Source organism: Falco punctatus (assembly GCF_963210335.1).
Source record: "Falco punctatus genome assembly, chromosome: Z".
Lineage (NCBI taxonomy): Eukaryota > Metazoa > Chordata > Aves > Falconiformes > Falconidae > Falco > Falco punctatus.
In genome coordinates, this window is record NC_137586.1 from 51,136,691 (window position 1) to 51,158,626 (window position 21,936).

Consider the following 21,936-nt stretch of genomic DNA (forward strand, 5'->3'; position numbering starts at 1 on the left):
AACCTCTCACCCCATTTCAGTTTTCAGCCTCATCACTGCATGGGAGTATTTGCAGGGATACTTCTTAGCTGAGCCATCCTTTTATATTTTCTGCTTATTTTCTTTAAACGTTATACTTTCATGGAGGGTTACTTGTGAAGCTGGACCAAATGGACAGAAGACATTTATTTAAAAAATCATACCAGAATTTCCGACTACCCAAAACTCCTGCTACAAATGGGAAAGCTTGATAGTGGCCACTAGGAGTAACTGGTCACAGAAAGTGTGTGACACAGAACATCTTTTTCACAGAATGGCTGTTGCCATAGCAGGTTTACTCCCCTTCAAGTAAACCAATTAGAATAAAAAAGCTGAAAAAACACCTTCAGCTTCTCTGTGATTTACTAAAATGTCACTTGCAGAAACCAACAAAAATTCTTTCACTGACTCTTAGAGTTGGTATCACATACATATAATAAAGGAATTTCAGAGGGTTCTACACTCACCAGCAGGTGCTAGCTCTCACTTCTTTACACTGCTTTCTTAAGTCCTGAAACTATTGTTCAGCCTCAGAATAAAAATCCAGTATCCTTCCTACATATAAAACCCTTGTGCTGATTTTTCTGAAGCTCCATCTCTTACTAGCCTAGATCTTAAGTTCAACCTGAACTTATCACAGCTCTGTTAAACACTGCTTTTACCTCTGCTAAATACTACTTTGCATAACAGGTAAAATCCTCCCAATGTGCAATGCACAAGTGAGTTAAAAGTCACTTCCTTAACGTGTATAAAACACTGCACTTGAACACTTAGCATAAGGAGCTGCACAAAAGCAGCAAGGACTGCCGCTTAGGGTACCAGGCAACAGCAGAGCTGATGAGCCATCTTCAACATCTTAAAGACTCTGTCTCAGTTTAAAGATCATGTAGATCTGCTTCCATTTAACGCAAGCTGAAGAGTTTAGCTGCATCTAACTGAAACACACCTTAAAATACGTAGTGTAATGGACATATTTTAACGTGCATGCAGGCATGTAAAGGTTTTTAATCAGGACATCTTTGTCAGTCATGAAATAGTGATTAGGCAGTGCCTGAGAAGTAGTGCTGCAATCACCTGTCACAGTCTGGCCCCAAGGAACTGAACTGACCGTGTGCTGGCAGTGAATGAAATTACCGTACCATTAGAAAGAAGTGCGGCAATAACAATCAATGCACCACCACCACAGCAGTGTGCGCTTTTCACTACATTTTGGCTTACCTGCAGAGCAGACCATCTCTTGCAGTCTGGCCTTCTGCTCCCTGCTGACTACGGTGCAGCAAGGCAAGCGTTTCAACAGAAGCTGGTCAGGCCAAATTATATTCTTTTCACAATGTTATTTATCATCATGATCTCCTTGCTGAGGCAAGTACATCCAAAATGTCATAACAGTACTGAACAAGCCCATGGTCATGGAAAAATTGTTTTAGTACCACTTGCTACAAAAGATACAGTAAACAAAACAATCAGAACAGCAATTACAAATGTGGAATAAATATACCACAATTAACATAGCTAGTCTTCCTCTCTGGATGTATCCCCAGGATGATTTTCAGCAGTCCTCTATATCCTCCATCTTCAAATGTGGGAGCTTTTCCAGAGCTTTTGTTTATGACACCCATATTTGAGCAAACTTACCCATTCACAAAGCAGAAGAAATGGCTTCTGCAGCTGTATCTACACTGATGACTAGCAGTTTAGAACTGCCTTTACATGTCCAAATGTTTCCTGCTATCTGTTTTTCTAAGTTTGTTTCAATATAAATCCAACACAGGATGCCAGTTGAGTTTCCTCGCCTATTATAGCCCACAACACAATCCAGCAGATGGTAAAAAGCTGAATGTTAACTTCCTCCAGGATTCATAGAATGGTTTGGGTTGGAAGCGGCTCTAAAGATGATTTAGTTCCAACCCTCCGGCCAGAGGCAGGGACACCTTCCACTAGACCAATGGAAATCATCCATGCCAACTGCAACTCAGACCCTAAAAAGGGTCTTCACTCAGACATGGAGTAATTTCAAACGTTGTTAGCTTTCCAGAGCATACTGCAGACATTTTTCCTTTCCTTGGCTTCTCAAGGAAGAAGCTGAGCTCCTGGCTTTTATGTGAGGATGTTATTTTTTATACATAAACAAGCAATGCTCAGTAAAGGAGGGAACTCATCAAAAGTTATCAAGTTGAGCCATTTTAGTGATTGGGTGAACAGTCAAAACTACATAAGACCTTCACTGAGCCAGAGAATCTGAATGGAGAAAGACCAATTCACTTGACCACATCATACCCCAACACTCAACCATGAGGAGGAAAGCATACGGACAGAAGATCAGGTGAGGCAGCTGCTCTCATTTTGGCATAAAGCAAGCATTTTTCTACATGAGAATAGAGACCTAAAAATTCTCTAAGGCAGGCCATGGCAGCTTTGGAGTATGCCACATTGGCACTCCTCATGAAATAACTGGAATGCTGGGCCAGTGTCAACACAATGAACCTCGTGCTGCAAAATGAGAAGCTGCCTTCTGCCTCTACTCTTTCCACCTCTGAGAAACAGTGAAGGCCAGGAAAGGAAGAAAGAAAATAGAAATTCCTCTCCAGTTTTAATTTTAACTCATGCTGGGACACAAACCTACTGATGATTTCATGTCCTCTTCTTTTACATCATGGTGGATGCTGTAAGCAGGGGATAAAAGGGAAGCATTCAACATATATATACTGCAAACTGAAATTACAATAAAAGCAAAGATGCCTTTACTTGATAATGTAAATGTACTTTACAATGATAAAGGAAAGTCCCCATATCATCCTTCAGTTTATGACAGAAAGAAGTGATCCCAGAAAGAGACCTCAAGACCACAAGAGTCAGGTTATGTTTGTTTCGGTTTTTTCCCATGCAAGACAGGCATTTAATTTGCCAAATTTGTAATCTGGCCATGAAAATGTAATTTCAATAACAGATGTTCGTCAGCTATATTAAAAAAAAAAACAAACCTTTAAATTAGATATAGTCCTCCATGAAAAACATTTATTCAACTAATTTACAGAGTAAGCCAATTAAGGCAAAATATATTACTTGGAAATGGGCTTTCACTGGGTACAAATATGAGCTGGCTTAACAGTATATTGCATATAAAAATTCCTTTGAAAGCATCTAAGAAAGGTAAAAGCACAGCAATATAAGCTGAAAAACTGCTTCTTTAAGGCAAACAAAAAGTATTTGTTTATTCTTCATTTCTTAAAAAAAGGATTATTACCAAAATATGTTCTTCACAACTACTTCCGTATTTCTAAACAAAGATGTAAGATTGTGTGAGTATGGATAGAGGGTATTTATAGGCATGAAAAAATCAGACACCACTGAAGACTTATATGAAAAGCAATGAGCTCATGACATCCAAAAGGCATTTAACACTTTAAAATGTTTAGAAATCTCAGGATAGCAAAGCAAGTGATACACATTGCACCATTTTCCACATCAAATTGCTGACAACCATAACTTGACAGAAAAAAATTATAGAATTCCATATAAAGTTTTTTGACAGAAAAGAATTAAAGAATTCCATGAAGTTTGGAATCAGTGGAGTAAATTATGCTGTTGAAATTACTGAGATAAGTTCATGGGTATGTGGTATGTGATCTAAAACCCATTGAAGCTACTCAAAATTTGTCTGGTGTTTTACCTGGACGTGAATTTCACTACTGTTACATAAGAATACAGATGCAGCATGGAAAATGAGATTTCAGAATTATTTAGCAACAACTTTAACTAATGGAGCATGGATTTGTGCTCTTCTTCAGCAGCTCACTGTTATGTATTGTAAAAGTTACTCAGCATCACTTCTGAGAACTTTATATATACAGACATCAAACCTATGATGTGTTTAGGTATCACCTAAGCACAGGCCCCAAGAAAACATCTAATACAGAAAGCAGTCTCTCTGGATAGAAATGCATGTATAACATAGATGTTATGCAGTCAGCATGTTTATATTACTAATAGAATTGAAATAGCTGAACAATTAACCTCTTCTTTGAAAAAGTATGCTAACTAAAATATCCCCACAAATGCCTAGTATGCAGTCAGCATGTTTATATTACTAATAGAATTGGAATAGCTGAACAATTAACCCCTTCTTTGAAAAAGTATGCTAACTAAAATATCCCCACAAATGCCTAGTAAGATGTCAAATAATAGCACATTCCACTTTACAAACTGTAATGCTATTTGTCCCTGTTGTAAATACGTCTTTGTTCTGATTTCCTGTTTTGTGAATCATATGGGAAATCATATAGTAATTAAAAACTGCAACTGCTCATTTCCACTATTGGAAATCACTTTCACTTCTTAAAAAGTTTTACAGTTAGATTACGGATCTGTGCTGTATCGACTAAGATTCAGAGTATGTAGCTTTCACTTCAATTCTAGAATCAAAACCAGTATTGCTTAGCGTCATGGATCAGCCTTCTTTCAAATGGTCCTGGGTGGTAAGTGTTGTTTGTACATTCCTGCTAGAGCCTTAGCTGCACTGTAGATCATCTGCCGACGGGACATGCCAGTGAATACCACGTGCCAATCCGTCCTGTTGACATTCTGTATATTCCTCTCAAGCACTTCACCCACGGTCACCAACAGGCCCGACCATCTCAGATTGTAGTCCTGAGGAGTGAGACTCTTAGCCTGTGTAACATTGTGAGAAGTGATTATTGAGAGTTTGAAATGAGTAGTTTTCTTTCTGTCTTCACCATTACTAACTTTCCTACGTAAACATCTTACACCAGTAGGACTACACAGGAAATTAAGAGTATTAGAATCCAAATTTCAGACTGTCCCATAATTTGCCTAGCCAATTATACTTTTTGTATTTATTTGCATGTACCATGATCCAAATAACACCTGCACAGTATAAAACTAAAATATTATGCTTAAGAGAGTAAAGACATTCTGCCATTACCAGGAAGTAGTTTTCTCTTTTAAAGTAGCCAACAGATAGAATCGATAATGATACATATTTATACAATGACTCTTACCCTCCAAAGGTTTTAAAAATCATGAAAATGTCCCTCTGAAGCAGTGAAGCAGCCAAATACAGGAAGATAGCTCAGCCTGGCAGAAACAGAGGCCTGAGCTATTTACGTGGGATCACAGAGGGACTGCATACTGCAGTTGGAAGCTGAAGGAAAGAGTGCAGGAAGTATCACTGCATTTATCTGATCTGGTGTTCATCCTAGGCAACCACCTCTGGACAATGTGGTATACAGTGAAGGGAAGACTGTTCTTAGTTCTCAGTTCTTTATAGCATTGCACATTGGTTTTAACTCTTCATACAGATTTTAATTTGACAAATATTGGAGTTAGTCTACTTCCATTGCATGTACGGCGGATCAAAGTTCATTAGTATGTTCCAGCCTTCCTAAAACTACTGTCTTGCAACAATAACATAAATGTGTTTAGAATATGCAGTCTGCTCCAATATTAAAATAACTTGTTATTATCAAGAGGTACATAAAAAGGCAGATTTCTTAAGCAAAGGAACAGGAAATTTTCCTTATTAGTCAGAACATGTTGGCAGCAAAAGCAACTAAGAGTACAGTTAGCTGCAATCAGGGACTGAATATCTGCTTATGATATCTCATGATCCACAACTGCATGTAACTTCATAAATCACTTGTTATTTTTACTGCTGAAAATCAGTAAACTTCAAATAAAATTTAAAAAAACCAACAAACAACCTTGCAGTAGCTTCCCTTTATGTTTACAATTTTTGGCTCAGCAATAAATGAGGTGACACCTGGTCTCTCAACAGAAAAAGGTTCTCAGAACAAGCCCTCAAATCCACCTTTTCAGCTCCTCAAATCAAGCTGTATTTAGCTACAAATAGCCAAGAGTCTCATATCATGTGCTCAGAAAATCCATGCCATTGGTAAAGACATTAACAAAAGAATTATCTATTCTATACAGTTTTACCACGATCTCCACTACACAGAACAACAAAACACATAGCTAGCAAGAATTTTGAGAAGCATAATTGTTTTTAATGTTGCCTCTATTAAATAGTTAGTACTATGAATAACAAATAACATCACCTGTCCAAAACGTATTTCTTTTCTGTTCTTAGTCTGAAATACAACTATATAATTGCTGGGTTTTTTCCTGCCATAATCTAGATTTTGCTTAAAGGTATTGGATAGGATATATACAAACACGTATTTCTTGCACACCCCTGAGAGAAATCCACCCTGATTCTAAAACAGACACAACAGGAACAAAGGTAACAACTGGCATGTACACAATCAAGAGCCCAGTAATTCACCACCACACATTTTGTGTAAGTTAACTGAAATATATAATAACAAGACTAGGAAAAAATTAACTCTGTCTGCTGTTGATGATAAGAACAGTTTTCTTTAAATAGGAGAGTAGAATTTGATCTCACTCAATTTAAATGTTTATAGTTCCACAGAATCTCTGCTATACGCCAAGCTATGCAGTAAATGGGTTGCATAAAAGTTAAGAATTTTTTCTATTACAAGGTAAACACTACCTCTCAAAGTTACAAAGTATGCTTACTCAAGATAAAAAAAAAATCAAAAAGTTAAGCTGTTCACTGTGGTTTTTAAATGATGAAATAGAGAATTCTGTGAAACAAAAATTGAAGATACCTGTTGTACTTTATGTTTTAAAAAAAAATTTACTTCATATCAATGCTCCATAGAGAATGTGACAATTATTTAAGTAGTAACCTCACATTGCTCTGTCTGTTTTCATAGCATCCTAGAATGGTTTGGGTTGGAAGGGACCTTTGAAGATCATCTAATCAATGAAGTTGTATCTGCTTAGTATTTTTTTCCTGCAGCTTCACGTCTTTCTCCAATCTTTTTGAAAAGTATTCTAGAAAACTTCAGAAAGACAGAGCAATATTTCTCCTTTGTCATCATCAGCTTTTCAAAATGGTAAGAACTCTGAAAAATAAGAACTAAAGCCAATCCCACAAACACTCTTTCTATTGAAATTGGTACTATAAAAAAAAATCAAAACAAAACAACTAAACAGTTACTATTTGTTTTCTCAAAACAACTCCTTGAGGGTCAAACCCCAAACAGTTTTGTTTTGAAATTCTTCATGGAAACACTTATTTACAAAGACTTTTCAGAGCAGAGTTAACTAATACGTGACTCATATCTGCTGTCAGGCAACAAGCAGTGACTGGAGTTTAGAGTAATTCCTAGTGTGTGAGCAAAGAAATGTAAACAATGTTATGAAAAATTTCTATTGGTGATATTTAAGAACTGCACACTACTGTGTTATTTTCAATGGGATGAACTATGATATTTTCAAGATTTAAATCTTTCCTTTTCAGAAATTTTACACCCTTGTCAGAATAGCACAGTCAGAAGAATATCAGCCTTGCCTTTTAAGTTCATGGCGGAATTAAGTCCAAGCACAGATCTGAAGAAGGGGTACCCTTTATTTATTTACTTATTAGGAATGAGTTTTTAGAATACTAATCAGTACAGTATGCTGCCTGATTGCTGGTAATCAACAACTTTATAAGCTTTATTAAAAACTGAGTGGTTAAGATCTCAATTTATAAACTTCTGCCTAAATTAAGTGTAACTTGACTGAATTGCTAACACATACACATGCACACATACACACTTTATCGTTACATAGTTTTGTTGGCATTAGATGAAACTACAATACATATGTATAGCAAGTTAAGGAAAGGAAACCAAGCCTTCAGATGGGTAAGAATGCTTACTGCACTTCCTTGGTGCAATGTTTAGTGCACTACTTAAGCTGCAAAGAACTCCTTCTACACCTGAGGAAGAATAAGTATTCTTACTTCTTCCATGTCAAGATTCATGAGGGTTAATTTTGAGTCACTGAAGCAGACTGATGACAATATTTCAATGACTAAAGTTTTACTTCCTTTTTAGGCGAGCACGTCTTTGTGATTAGTTTCTTCTGGGTTAGTATTTCTTCTTGGTTAATTTCTTCTTGGAATATTTCTTCCTCATTAATAGAAAAGTAAAACTAGTATTTCCAAGTGCCATGTACTATAGAGTAAGACTCATGGATCAAGAATTGCTTTGCCACAAATGCCTGAATATTTTTACGTAACACATAAACATGAATCAAAACTAGTTTTTAACCTCATTTCATAAATTAAAACATTCAAGTGGAGCAATTATCATTAAAAACTGACATCATAAATGAAATTAAAATCTAAGTCTTATGTCTCAACTGCTAATCCAGTAAGAAAACAGAAAACTCACCTGCTGAACATATTGTAAAGGCACTGGTGTTGCTTGAGTAAAAGCTTCCAGATGAATTCCATGAATTGGATCCTCAATAATCAGACATCCAATGTCAAACCACCTACAATGACATGACTTTTAAGTACTGAGTATCGCTCAATTAAAAACAACATGTTAGCAGTTGAATTATGACCATTTTACAAACCCTACTAACAGATATAATAATAATGTAATAATAAATTTCATTACTGTTCTAGGTCAAGTAAAAATCGAGTATCGTGTTACATATATATAAAATTATAGTCCACGTGTATGCATGTAAGTAAACAATATACATAAAAGTATGTAAAATACATGAAACTTACAGATCAAAGAAACAAAGAAAGCTGGTGGGGTTGGCATGTGTGCAGATACATTCTCTTGACCCTATTTATTATGCTACAGTTCCCACTCAACCTTTGAAAGAATGTTCCTCTTTCCCTAACAATTAAAAAAAATAACCTATGTCTCATTCATGCTCTATATTGAGAAGACTTTTGGGTATGTCTAATTCTGTTAGAATATTTTAAATTACTTATTCAGAGAAACACTTCTGCGCATTTCAGAAGAGTGCCTGCTGTAGCAGACAGAGTAAAAGCTACTGAAGCAGTACCCAAAATGACTCCCCATCTAGCTTGCAAGAACATTAAATCATTTCTCCCTATCAACAAACTAGTAACACTGACATGATGCAAATAAAACCAAGGGCAATGCATCATCACCACCTCACTGTATTCAATTGTTGTTACAGTTTTACAGTTGAGCTGCCACAGGACAAACATACTCCAGGGAAAGCATAAACACAAAAACCAAGGCCAAGAACTGTAAAAGATTTAAAAAGGAAAACATTATTTTAGTTGTTGTTTCAGATGTCGTATATATGTGTCTACATATAAATTGTATTTTATTCTTTAAAGCATGGGAAGCAGGGTGGTTGTTATAAAAAAATGCAAGACTTCAGTTTCAAGGAACAACTGGCTGGGCCACATAAGCATGTTAAAGAGTTCAGTGGAGCAAGACAGGAAGAAATAATTTCACTTGCATCATCTTCATAGCAGGGAACAGAGCACTGCTATGCTCTGTAGTACAGGACTACCTCACTTGCACTTATGGAAGACTGTTAAAGTTTCATGGTTAAATGTAACTTGCTTCTAATTAATAAAAGAGTCAGAGTCTAACGGATAAAATATACATAAAAGAGTTTGCAACCTTTTCAGCAAATGGTATTCAGGACATGCAATTGGAAGGGGAAGTAACATCCTTAAGCTGTCTGATGGACAACTGAGTTGGTTCAGCTAAACAGTGTCTGATGCTAAGTATTAGTTGCAGAGCTCTTAGTATATTGGTGGGTGGTTACTTGGAAAGTCCTCTCCTTTGGACAGGCAACAATGCATCCCCCATATTAGAACTGTAACACCATAATGGTCACTTCAGAAAAGTAAGTAATCAGTTACTAGCACCATGACCTATCATTTCATTGCAGAAAAAAACAAGGGCCAAAAATAGTTTTCTGTAACAAATGTTTTCTAATTTCTACTTAAATGTTTTCTGTAACACCACAAGTTTTCAATGCAAGGAGGCTGTCAATGTTGCCTACTGGATAAAAATTAAAGCATGCATTAAGTTATTATTTGGTTCTACTCTAATATTAAGATTAGAAGATTAAGACATTCTTGAGGCCTGTAATGTGTGGACAGAAGAGCTAGCATTCCTTTCCATAGCACTGGTCCTGGGTGAGCTCTTTCATGTTAAGTACTTTAAGCAACATTTTCAAATTTAGGAATGAGTAAATGCAAAGGACAAGAACAGCAATTACTGTGAAAAAGGAATCTCATTGTCATAGTTTGACCTTTGTGGAAATAGAAAAAAACATCTAAATCAGATAAATAAACACTAAACAAAAATTGAAGCATTTCTGAAGTCTATTTACTTTAGAAAATTCACCAAACCATCTTCCACTAAAGGATACTAAATGTAGCTTTAAAAATGGAGCAGGAGTAGAGGATGTGTCAAAAAAATAAATCAGAGTCCATCACATGAACAAAAATGCAAACATTAGGGAAAAAAATGAGTTTGCATTAAGAAAAACGTAACATTGTCCTTAATGTTTTGGAACCTAATTATAAAGCTACTTCAAGAACTGTCTGTCAAAATGCATGTTACAAAATGAAGTTGTAATGTATTTGAGAACACCATTGCTATGTCTGTGCGGTGCAAATTAAAAGTAGCAAGTACATTCTTGGTGAAAGGAAAATGAATAATACGTTATCTGATAAAATTGTATTACTATAAATACCAGAACATCTCCCAATATACTTTCTGAACTGAATACAATTTCAGAGAAAGAGAAGAGAGAGTGCGCACACAAGTGTGAGCAAACTGCTAGCCAAATTCCAACTTTTACACCTTCTTAATTTGGTTATTTCAGTATAACTTCATTGTGGTTTTATCCTGTGAATCTTGAAAAACTTGACAAGAATTTTGTATATTAAAGTCTCAAGATGTCTGGACAAACAGCTGAACATCATCACCAAAATCAAGTCTGCCAAAGCGAAATGGAAAATACTCTCTCCTTTCTTCTGCTCAGTGATACTGCCAGCAACTTCTTAGTGGCCCCTCTGAGTCAACAAAGAATATTCCTGTTTGGTTTTTTTTCCCCTCCCAGGCATATATTCAAAGTTCTCACTTGTCAGGAAGCAATTCCTCAATGAAGCTTTCTACTGATACAGCAGGCTGTTTTTCATGTATTACTCCTGTCCGACGCAAGCTGTCTATCCTTTCTTGGGCTCCCTAAACAGTAACATAAGCTGTTAGACAACATTCTCTTAGAATGACAACATATTACAATGCTTACAGAAGAATGTGAAACGAACTCCAAAATATACTTTTCATGTTAATCAGAAAATATAAAAGATTTTTTTAAATTACTCTTATTTCAGCGTTAGAAAAACAAAAAAAGCAAGAAAAACCATAATGGAATCTCAAACTAACAAAAACTATGGTTAAATGAATCAAGTATTTTTAGCTTGTTAGCTTTCTATGAAAGAAACCTAGATTAGCATGCAAAGAATTCCTAACCTGTAACTGTACCAAGTTTCATTATTACTTAAAGCATCAGTGTATTTTTCTGTTACTCACACCGGCATTTTTGCCACTTAAGATTTGTTGCATCTAGATCCTTTAAGAGCTTTGGACCAACTTTGTAAGATCAAAGGAGAAAATCTTTGTTTTGGCACCTATCCAACTAAAATGTAGGAGTCATTCACTCCAAACCCATTATCTCTCTGAAGTTGTAATAGAAATACTACTACTACTACTACACTGCAGTAGCTAAACTTGTAAATGTAAGGTTTGCTTACATTTAAGGAACAGAACACTAAATAATTGTTTTCAGGGGTTTTAGTTATTGACCAAGGTAGCAGCTACACCTAGATACACCTGATGAACATACACATTTTTAATTGCAAAGCTGCACAGCGAATTCTTACTTTTTAAACATAACACAGACCTGTTCAGGAAGATCCCTGACAATCGTTATCAAACTATCTTTAATCTACAGAATTAATGGGGAGACAATTCAGTCTCAAAGAGTCTCTTTTAATTTCTAACATTCTCAACATGGCATGCTACTAATAGACTAAGAAGAAATGCCTGATATACTCTGCAATTATAGTAATATCACAATGTATGCTAGATGTGATGGTAATCTATGACAGTATAAGAAAATTTACATAAATGTTCTTCATTCACTGTGAATGCGTTTGCTAAAAAACCCAAAAACTATTTCAAAAAGCTGCTTTAAACTTACCTAATGATCCAGATGGCAATTAAGAAAAAAAAAATTACCTTCCCTTTATGGAAAATCAGATCACTCTGGGTGAATGTTTCCACACTCTCTCTTTGCACTGGAGGTACCTTAGTACTGTTATATATCAACTTACTTTTAAACCTGCAGCATAGCCCACAGGTTGGGGCGCGATGTTAGATTGTGCAGCCTCTCCAGTAACAACAGCCATTCCAAAGACTTCTTGAAAGGCATCTCGGATTGCTGCGACTTTTACCTCCTTATTAGAAGTAACAACTATGTCCAGTTCTCCCCCAGTTTCTGTAAAATACATACAAATAAATATATCTGCACATGTATTTTTCCTCATTCTCACTGTAAGCTAGTTCAAATACATTCTACATCTTAAAAGTATGCTTCAGATGGTCTTCTTTTTCTCGTGCACTGTACCAAAGTTCTTTTGTGAAGCAGAAGTAACTTAAGTTAGCAAGTAAAAGTTAGATGATCAGCTAAATGGTTCATGGATGAAAGACGGATAACAGGAACTGACAGTTGTTCAGCACTTGAAAAAAAGCAAACCACTTATTTATGGTGACAATTCATGGGTGCAGGCGAATAACACAGACATCTGTTTCTAAGGATGTTCTGGTATTCTGGGAAGTGGTAAGGAACGTTGGTGTGACACAGAAACTCCTCCTTATGAGAGGGACCAAGAACACAGATGCAGTCCATAAACCCCAGTGAACAGCTGTCAAATTACATGAGCTTTAAATGAAAGGATCGCATTACTTTCTAGACGTCCATGGACTGTGAATTTCAGTGTAATTTTATTTTTATTGCCTGTCTGCCTCCCTACAGCTTTACTTTGGTTTTTTAGATATTAAATATCTATGGAACCAAAAAGTATTTTTGTACCATTTCCATATGGCAGTATCTCCATAAAGAATGATGAGTCTCCACTAAGCTTTTTTAGAATAAAACAGAACAGTTAATTAATTAAAAGAAATCTAAAACTACTACAAAAGATTGATGAGCTTAATTATACCTCACATCTGCTTTTATCACAGCTGGATCATTTTTATTGTCAAAATTTATGCAAAAAACCCTCATCAAACTTGCCCCTGCTGTGACAAGCTTTCTTACAAACAGCTTAAGCTTTTTTCAAAAATGGAATATGACATTTGAGAAAGCTGCATAAGTAAATTGCATCAGCAAGTGTAAAGGACAAATTAATGGACATGTCCACAAACAGGCACTACAAGCAATAGGTACGGTACATGCCTCTTGCCACCCTTAGGCCAGTGGCTGTGGATGATGGAGGAGTACAAGGAGAAAGCACTACAGAAGTCAGGAGATCTACTGTCATTTACCATACAGCATCTCCTACCGCTTCTGCTGAAGACAGAATATTAGGCTAGATGAACCACTGGCACTAGAGCATCTCTTCTATGACTAAAAACTGACAGAGTTGGGAATGTCCAGCCTAGAGAAGAACAGGCTCAGGGGAATCTTACTGATGTGTACAAATACCTGAAGGGAGGCTGCAGAGGATAGAGCCAGATTCTTTCCAGTGGTGCCCAGTGACAGGACCAGAGGAACAGGCACAAACTGAAATACAGGAGGTTCCATAAGAGAATCTGGAAAAAATTTTTTATTGTGAGGGTGACAGAGCACTGGCACAGGTAGCCCAGAGAGGTGGTTGAGTCTCCATCCTTGGAGATACTAAAAAGCTGCTTTGACACAGCCCTAGGCAACTGGCTCTAGGTGGCCTCACTGAAGGAGGGGGATTGGACAAGATGACCTTCAGAGGTCCCTTCCAACCCACGCCACATGATTTTGTGAACCAGAAAGGCATTTATTACGACAACAGTAGCAAACTAGTGAAGAAACAGCCTTTTTAGCCTGTCATTTCCCAAGCCAACTGACTGTAGAAAAATGTTAAGCTACCTCTTAAAATTAAAAATAAAAAGTCCAGTGGGTTTGCTTCTAAACACTAACACTCCACTAATTACAGATGCTGACAAAATCAGTATTTATCCTGATGTAACAAAAATTCCTCCATTGATAATGATAAGTCTGAAGCTTAAATTTCAAAGAAAAAACGTTTATTATTTTGCTTGTATTACTTAGCAGACCTCAGTTACAGGAAACATCATCCTTTTATGAAGACTCACCAGAGACAGACTAGAAGAGTAGTAAAACAATCTATTTGGGATTTAGGCTATTTTGTAGCTTCTTATTTATCAATTGCTTTACTAAATGGAAATGGGTGTATACTGAACTTTGGGCAATTGTTTTAAACACTGGGTAACAACCGGGCTAAAAAAATTATTGAGAGTATCTTTTTTCATTGATTCTTTCTCGATAGAAATCAAGTTAACATAAGTAAACAAGTGCTGAAAACTGCCTGCAGGTTTTTGCTTAAGTTAGCCTTGTTTGAATGCCCAGGGCCAGAAAAACCATTAAAGAGATTTTTAATGCAACTGAAAAGTAACCTGTAACATACCTAGTAAATTACTGCATGGGCACTTAAGAATGGTAACTGTGCCCCATGCTTGTGTACTGCAAGAGCAGGATACAGATTATGTTCTTTTGTATTAAGGATTATCATGTATCAAAAGCTTATCTTTGTTCATTACAGATACTACAGAGGGGAAACAAAGATATTACATGCATTAAAAGAAACAATTTCTGACAAGATCTGTCACACGCTGTGGTAATAGTAAAACCTAAAATACAAGAAATTAGATATACCCTGGTAAATTCAGAGCACTGTCACATTAAGTTAAGCTCTGGCACTCGAACATGAAATTGCATTGTATCTTGTGTAGTACAAACTTAAATGACAGTTCCACATACAATTCAAGATTCCCTGATGCCTTGCATTACAAAAGCATTGATGATTATGCTTAATAAGGTGACCATTTTCCTGTGCAGACAGGAATTTTCTATTCCAGGTGCCTGCCTCAGATGACATCTTCACAATATGCTAATGAAAACAGTTCAGCTCTTTTCAAGAAAGAGATTACAGAAATACATTTTCTCACATGACCAAAAAAAAAAAAATCAACCACCTCATCCAGAAGTTTTGGTAATTGCAGGCTTTGCTGTGAGGAATCTGAAAAGTGTCTGGAATTGCAGCAGTGGAGATAGAGAGAGCAGAGAGAAGTGGGGCCACTTGTTGAGGATGTGGCTTTTGTTGATCCCAGAAAACATTTCTAGAAGGAGGTAAATACTAAGTTTACAAATCTCTGCCCTATTTTCACCATCTGCAACTACAAAACAAATGCAATATATTAACAGCCAAGATGTATATAGATACTTCCCCTTTTAACATAACTTTACAGAACTTTGAGATAAACACTGAATTTTCTTACACTAATTGAACCTTACATTTTATTAGAATTACTTCCTCCTCTAGGTAATGTTCTCTCCAACGAATACCATGGCAAACTATCCAAACTGTTACTGGATACTGACAGATCCTATTTTAAAAAGGGACAGTCACAACTGCAATATAAACCTTAAATACAGCTCTCCAAATTGAGCATAATCAACATTTACTGAAGCTTTGCGTTGCATCCTGCTACTCCACTCAAATACTTTCTTAGCTGCTGGCTGGCCTTCTCACTGATTTCATATCCCACTATCTCCTCACTGATCAGCTGCTGGAGTATCTTCCCTTAAATGTAAGAGAATTAACTACTAGTCAATAATTAGGTCAGCTTCCCCTTTTATTCCACACACTGTCCACTGAATTAGTACAACAGTGCAGCAATGTAGTTAGCTGGATCACAGAATAGCTCCAGCTGAAAAATAGCCCAGAAAAACAAAATGCAAAAACGTTTTAATAGTTTCTCCTCAGCCTTACCAGTTTCCTGAATAGCTTTACCTACATTCAGACAAAGTGCAGTACTGGCACAACTAAGAAGGATGACTGCTTACCAGACTGCTGGAAGGAAAAAAGAAACTAACCAAAAAACCACCAAACAAATAACCTCCCCCTCCCCCCAAAAAAAAACCAAACCAAGCCATCACCTTAATTACATCTTTTGCTTCCCTATTTTAATGAAGTAGAAATCTCAGGTCAGTTATATGTGTCATGCAATGTACTCTAGTAAAACAAAAAATGGTGAATACCACAATGCTTCTCCTTCCTATTAATTTTCAAGCTGTAATTGAAATGCTGTGCTCTTCTTTCCAGGTTCAATCCTCAGCAATACTTCAGACTTCAATAGCCCATTTTAGAAGTTTAATGTTACTACTAACTGATTCAGGAACTGCTTCAAGTTTGCCAAATTTCCTAAAAATAGTATAAATACTATTAGGCTAGAAAGGTGGAACAGCTGGAAGTCAGAAGAAAGCCTCAAAAGCTATGTAAATATCTCTGTCCTATGCCCCTCTGAGTATGTCTACCTTTTGGGTTGTTTTAACTTTAATGTGATGGCTTACACAATAGTATTTAAGCATGTGATCCAACAGAACACATAAAGTGTATTTTAAACTCAATTCTGTAAGGCTTAAATACAGACAGTGGGAGAAAACAGTACACAACTTAGAGATTATAGACAAGATCTCATCATCTTTTTTTTTTTTTTAATAATGTCCTCGTATTTCACAATCTGAATTCAAGGGTATTACTATACCACTATCTGAACTATAGCAAAATACAAAGTCAAATGAACCTCAAGACACACTAAAAAGTCATCCTCCAGAGTAAGAGTTTGTTTCACTGGACAATACACTTCAGAAATCAGTACGGTGTTGTCAGTTTGAATTAACACACTGCAAATGCAAACTGTTAAAGTGTACAACTAGTCTGCCAATATATTAACCTCTCTAACATTTACATGTATTACTCTAATGGTTTGTCACAAATACTTACTGATATATGGAACCATGCCAGGATCCAGTGTTGTGATCATGGTCTCCACTGAATGTTTGGTTTTATCAAGAACAGACTTCACCATGGGATTCTCAGCTACACCCTAAATTTAAGCAAATAGATTTCCATGTTATCTTCTGGGTTTTTTTCTCCCTAGAGACTCAAAATGTTACAGTTAAAAAACAAACAAAACCCAAATATTAAGCTACTTTGTGTTTTTACCACATTTACACTTTGTAACACTTACTGTATCTCAGTCCTCAGCAAAAATGCTACAGGATATGACTATCTGTGCTTAACTTTTCAGTTACAATGAAGTTCAAATCTCATCTTTACCATCTTCAGCATTAATGCAGAAGCAACCCCACCAGTGATGATGGGCAACACACTTGATGTAGTCCTACTCTGGGACCAGAAGTATTTAGCAAAGTTGTAGATTCCCAATGCTAATTATAGGTATCATCAGACTAGGTAGCTAGATTTAGACAGTGATAATTCAAGCTGAAGAGTCTTTCTTTTCTAACATTCTTAAAGACAGTGGGATCTATTTTTGAATGGCCCATTACTAACAAATGTTTCTAGTGCAACTGAGCTGAAAGTCCTCAGTTTATAAATAGATTCTAAACACTGCTGGAAAAATATTCCACATCCTCCAGCCAAATCACAGGTGGAACTGCTAACAGACCTAAATGTTCATTAAATATAAACACAAACACTGTACTATGTCTTGCAAATAGTCTTAAAGAATGTATCTTGTCAAAATTTTGTTTACATTCAGATAAGATCACAGGGTAGAAGAGGAAAAATACCAGTGCTGAATCATTGAGAGACCAAGCACTGGAAACTATTTAAGAGAAACCTTCTTCAGTAAACAGACTGCTTTCAGTCTAATATTAAAACTGCACATGCTTGTATTTGTTCCACTAAATGACAAGCATTACACAGGACAGCACTGTTCACATACATTTTTCCAGACAGTTCTTACTTGCTACACCTACACAGTATTTCAGAGAACTGCAGAATCAGATTAGTTTTAATTATCTCAGAATCTCTTGCTCTGTAAAGCTTCTTTCCCACAAACCCAGAATGGTCTGGGTTGTAAGGGACTTCAAAGATCCTCCGGTTCCACCCCCCACTGCTATGGGCTGGGATACCTTCCACTAGATCAGGTTGCTCAGAGCCCCACCCAACCTTTGAATGCTTTCTATTTCTTCATAGCAAACTTAACAAATAAAAAAAAAAAAAAAAAAACCAAACAAAAAAAACCAAACCACACACAAAAAAGCCCACAAATTCCACACCTCAATTCCTGGGATATTGTATGGCTACTAAAAAAGGATTATCTTATTCCATGCCTCACACTGAAATAATTCACTACTGGGTTCAGGTACTCTTCTCACCACTATGCAGAACACTAAGTCTGACTGTAGAATTCAGTAAGGAAAACAAAACAATTACAACTAAGCTTTTTCAAGCCAGAGACCACTGTACCTACTTGCTTCTTATGAATATAACACAAGACTTCTCTGAATGGCAGCATTCACCAAGTAATACATACACTCTTGTGACTAGTCATGCGCCCACAGAATGCTATCAAGAACAGGAAAATGAATATTCCTCCCTCAGCTCTCTCATAATTTGAAGTTTGTCTATTGTTTTAACAAAAAATGAGTAAATGCTATGAGATCCTTAGAAAATTTTAAGTAGGCATTTCCAGTTCTAGCATCAATCCAGTAATGCAAAGCCAAGCAGCACTTCTCCAATCAGCAGACTGGTTGCCTAACTAACATGAAGTCATTATCCATTTCCAGCAGATACTCAGGTTCCTAAGCAGCAAGAAGCTGCTGCTTCTACCTGTGTAAGATGCCTTTACTTTCATCAGCCCAGCACAAGCACGGAGAAATAATCCATAGTTATAAACCAATGAAAAACATGAAGTTATCACAACACTGTGAACCATAATGCACCTAAGTTTAGAATTTCTACCAAGTCAATTCTAAGTCAACAAAAACCTGAATTGCTCAAATGCAGAATCTTCCACGTCGGTAGAATGCAAACACAAATCTTTTGAAAATTCAGCTCATGGCTATCTTGCTCAAACAGTCGAATATGCAAGCTGTCAGGTGCAATGAGTGCAATAGTATCCAACTTTGCCTCTCATGTATTACAAAGAAACTGACCTTGGAACTTCTATGAAACTCTCAGCCACCTTTGACATATCAAGGAACTGAAACAGTCACATTCAATTCTAGTCCATTAATATGTCAATTTTAGATTGTCACAACCTTGGATATTCTCTAGCTTGAAGGAAATTTGGAAGAAAGGTGCATGATTTCTCAGGAACAGCAGTGGGAACTACTTCAAGAACAGAAATAAAGATAACAGCTGCAACTCCTGTGTAAGCTCTTCAACAGGGACTCCAGGATGCACTTCTGTAATAAGTATCAGTTTATCTCCCAGATTCTGGCTGATTTTTAAATAACCCAGACTCTGATGTGTGCTTATACACATCAGGAACTTGATGGCTTCAGTATTAATGAATGATTCCTCATCCTTCCACCTAGGAAATTCTCAAAAACAGGTCACTGAACACACAGAGCACATGTAATGCTTAATAGTTCAAACAAAATCTAGATTTTATTAATGAAGTCAATGACACAGACTTTCTCCATAAATAGAAAGAGGACACCTTTTGCATCTTACTGGTACAAAGGCAACAGTAATGTGCATGAGACCACCTTTAAAACTAATTTGCCATTATAAGCTCTGGTACTTCAAAGCAGCTACAGAATCATGTTAGAAGAAAAATGTTCTCTTCTGGAACATTACTATCTACTGCAAATAGTAAAAGGAATAACATCTTCCGAGAGATGAACAGTATTATCTGAAGGAAGAAGTGTTTGTATGATCATGAGAAGACATCTCTCTTGAAAAGGGCAGAATGACAACTCTGCTCTCACCGTACTGATGGAGGATCCATCTTGCTCTTTAAGCCTGTATCACTGTCAAGATACATATCCCTGGAATAAGTGAGGGTTCAGTCTGTTGTGTCACATAAATATTTTTTCCCCAGCTTTTCACTTCAAAAGGACTTGAAAGTCCCTCTAAAACTGCAATCCCATTGGGACATCAAAATTACCAATTCTTTCTTCACATTTATAGTATGAGACAATACAGAAAATGTTACTCACGTAGCAACTTTCACAGCTCTGAAAAGGGTACAGGTTAATGAAATTCTGTTACTTCATGTTGCTGCTTATTTCCTCTGTATGATTAAATCACACCACAAGGAGCATCTGTTCTGCACTGTATACTCCATGCCTTCTAGCAGAATAGAAAAATCCTACAAAATATCTTACACACTACTTAGGCAAACTGTTCTTTGATTGAAGAAACATGTATTTGTCTCTTCTTGAAGAGACTTGTTTGTTATAGAACAGGTAGGATTTGCATCCCATAGAAATCAAACTTAGTTCATCTGGAAATGATAAAGAAATGGGATGTGCAAAGAATTCTGGTGAGGTGAGGAAAAACAAGACTTTTTCTGCATCCAGTGGCTGTGAAGTAAAAATTAGCATTCAAGTCTTTAAGAGGTTCTAAAGCTTCAACTGATTTAAGAAGACGTGATAGAACCTGTTCGGTACGCATGTCTTCCTATCACAAGCACTATTTGTTACAATAAATTATTATTTTTATATTTATATCACAATATTTATTTATAATATTATAAAATATAATATATTATAAATATTTTTTTAATAAATTAACCTAGACACCTGCATTAGTGTACTCTTTGCTCTCTATAAAGAGGAAGAGCAAAAGCATAGTTTCAGCAAACACCACTATTAAAAAGAGCCACCATGCACGAGGCTGGTAAAAAGAGGATTTATAGCAACGTGCATTTAAAAAACAAGATACTTCTTATTATAATAAGTAAAAAATGGTAATTCCTCATGAAGGGTAACAGAGAAAACCTCATACCTTTATAAAACCCCACAGTCCTCCAGCAGGTACTCCACCTTGGGCAGTAGATACTCTGGGGTCTTCATGCTCCTCAGGAAAAGTGATTGCTGAACCAGTCCCAGGAGCCAAAGGTGATGAGAAAGTTGCTTGTTGAGTAATAGGATCTGCCAAAACGCCTATTAAGAGGGAAAAATAAAACACAAGTGTTCATTTATTTTATTGTGTTTAATTTGTTATACTGTAACAACATGCAATTGTTTAACAGGAAAATGAGCAGGAAGAACAGAAGAATACTGGGCTGATTCACTTCACTTCTTGAAGACCCCAGAACAATTCTGCTTGTTAAAGGTTAGCAGATACAGCCACTGTAAATGAGTTCACCAACATCTGCTAATAGAACCAGGACTGCCAGCACATTATGTATAAAATTAAACACTATTTTTTTTCTTAGCAGATTAGTTTAATAGTGGTGCTTTTTATTGCACTCAAATTTTCATAATAAGCCCTCAGTAGAGGAAAAGGAGGAACGGGTGTTGCTCTTAAACAAAGAAATAGGAATGTTCTCATACATAATAAAAGAAAGAGAAGTAGGAAATTTTCTAACACTGAGTGCTGGAAATCAGTAGCAGCAGAAAAAGGAGCAAGCAAATTAATAGCTTTAGATATTTTAAAGGAAAACAAAAGAAACTCAAACAGCAGAATAAGCTTGAGTCTTCGCCCCATCACACAAGCCTATTTTAACAGATTTTGCAACACTAGCCTTAATCGAGAGTTATTTTTATTTTACATTGTACAACTGATAGGCCTTTTTAGACATTTTCCTAATGGAGACTACTTAAGGGAGGTATCACCAATAATAGTAAAAGCCTGGACCAATTGCAGTTGAAGAGCCAAGTTTCCATTCCACTAACAGAAAATTCCATCAGTTCAGCAACTGCAGCAATTGCTTGCATGGAAGGTATGTATTATTAGCTGTTCTAATGCAGTTTAGTGGCTGG

The 21,936-nt window shown here is 36.3% G+C and overlaps 1 protein-coding gene across 6 annotated transcripts in view; it reads right to left on the bottom strand.

Moving 5' to 3' along the window:
• Positions 1 to 3,011: 3,011 nt before the first annotated feature.
• Positions 3,012 to 21,936, bottom strand: part of PRRC1 (proline rich coiled-coil 1) — a 31,206-nt gene continuing 12,281 nt past the window's right edge. For 5 of the 6 annotated variants that reach the window (XM_080372402.1, XM_080372401.1, XM_080372403.1 and 2 more), the window contains exons 4-9: positions 20,957 to 21,114; positions 16,976 to 17,078; positions 12,248 to 12,411; positions 10,993 to 11,096; positions 8,286 to 8,388; positions 3,012 to 4,686 (exon numbers count right to left, since the gene is read on the bottom strand). In XM_080372402.1, coding sequence (XP_080228528.1) covers positions 4,477 to 4,686; positions 8,286 to 8,388; positions 10,993 to 11,096; positions 12,248 to 12,411; positions 16,976 to 17,078; positions 20,957 to 21,114 — 842 coding nt within the window. In that variant the 3' untranslated portion in view covers positions 3,012 to 4,476. The remainder of the gene's footprint in view (positions 4,687 to 8,285; positions 8,389 to 10,992; positions 11,097 to 12,247; positions 12,412 to 16,975; positions 17,079 to 20,956; positions 21,115 to 21,936) is intronic. The other variant, XR_013924911.1, reaches the window with a different exon arrangement.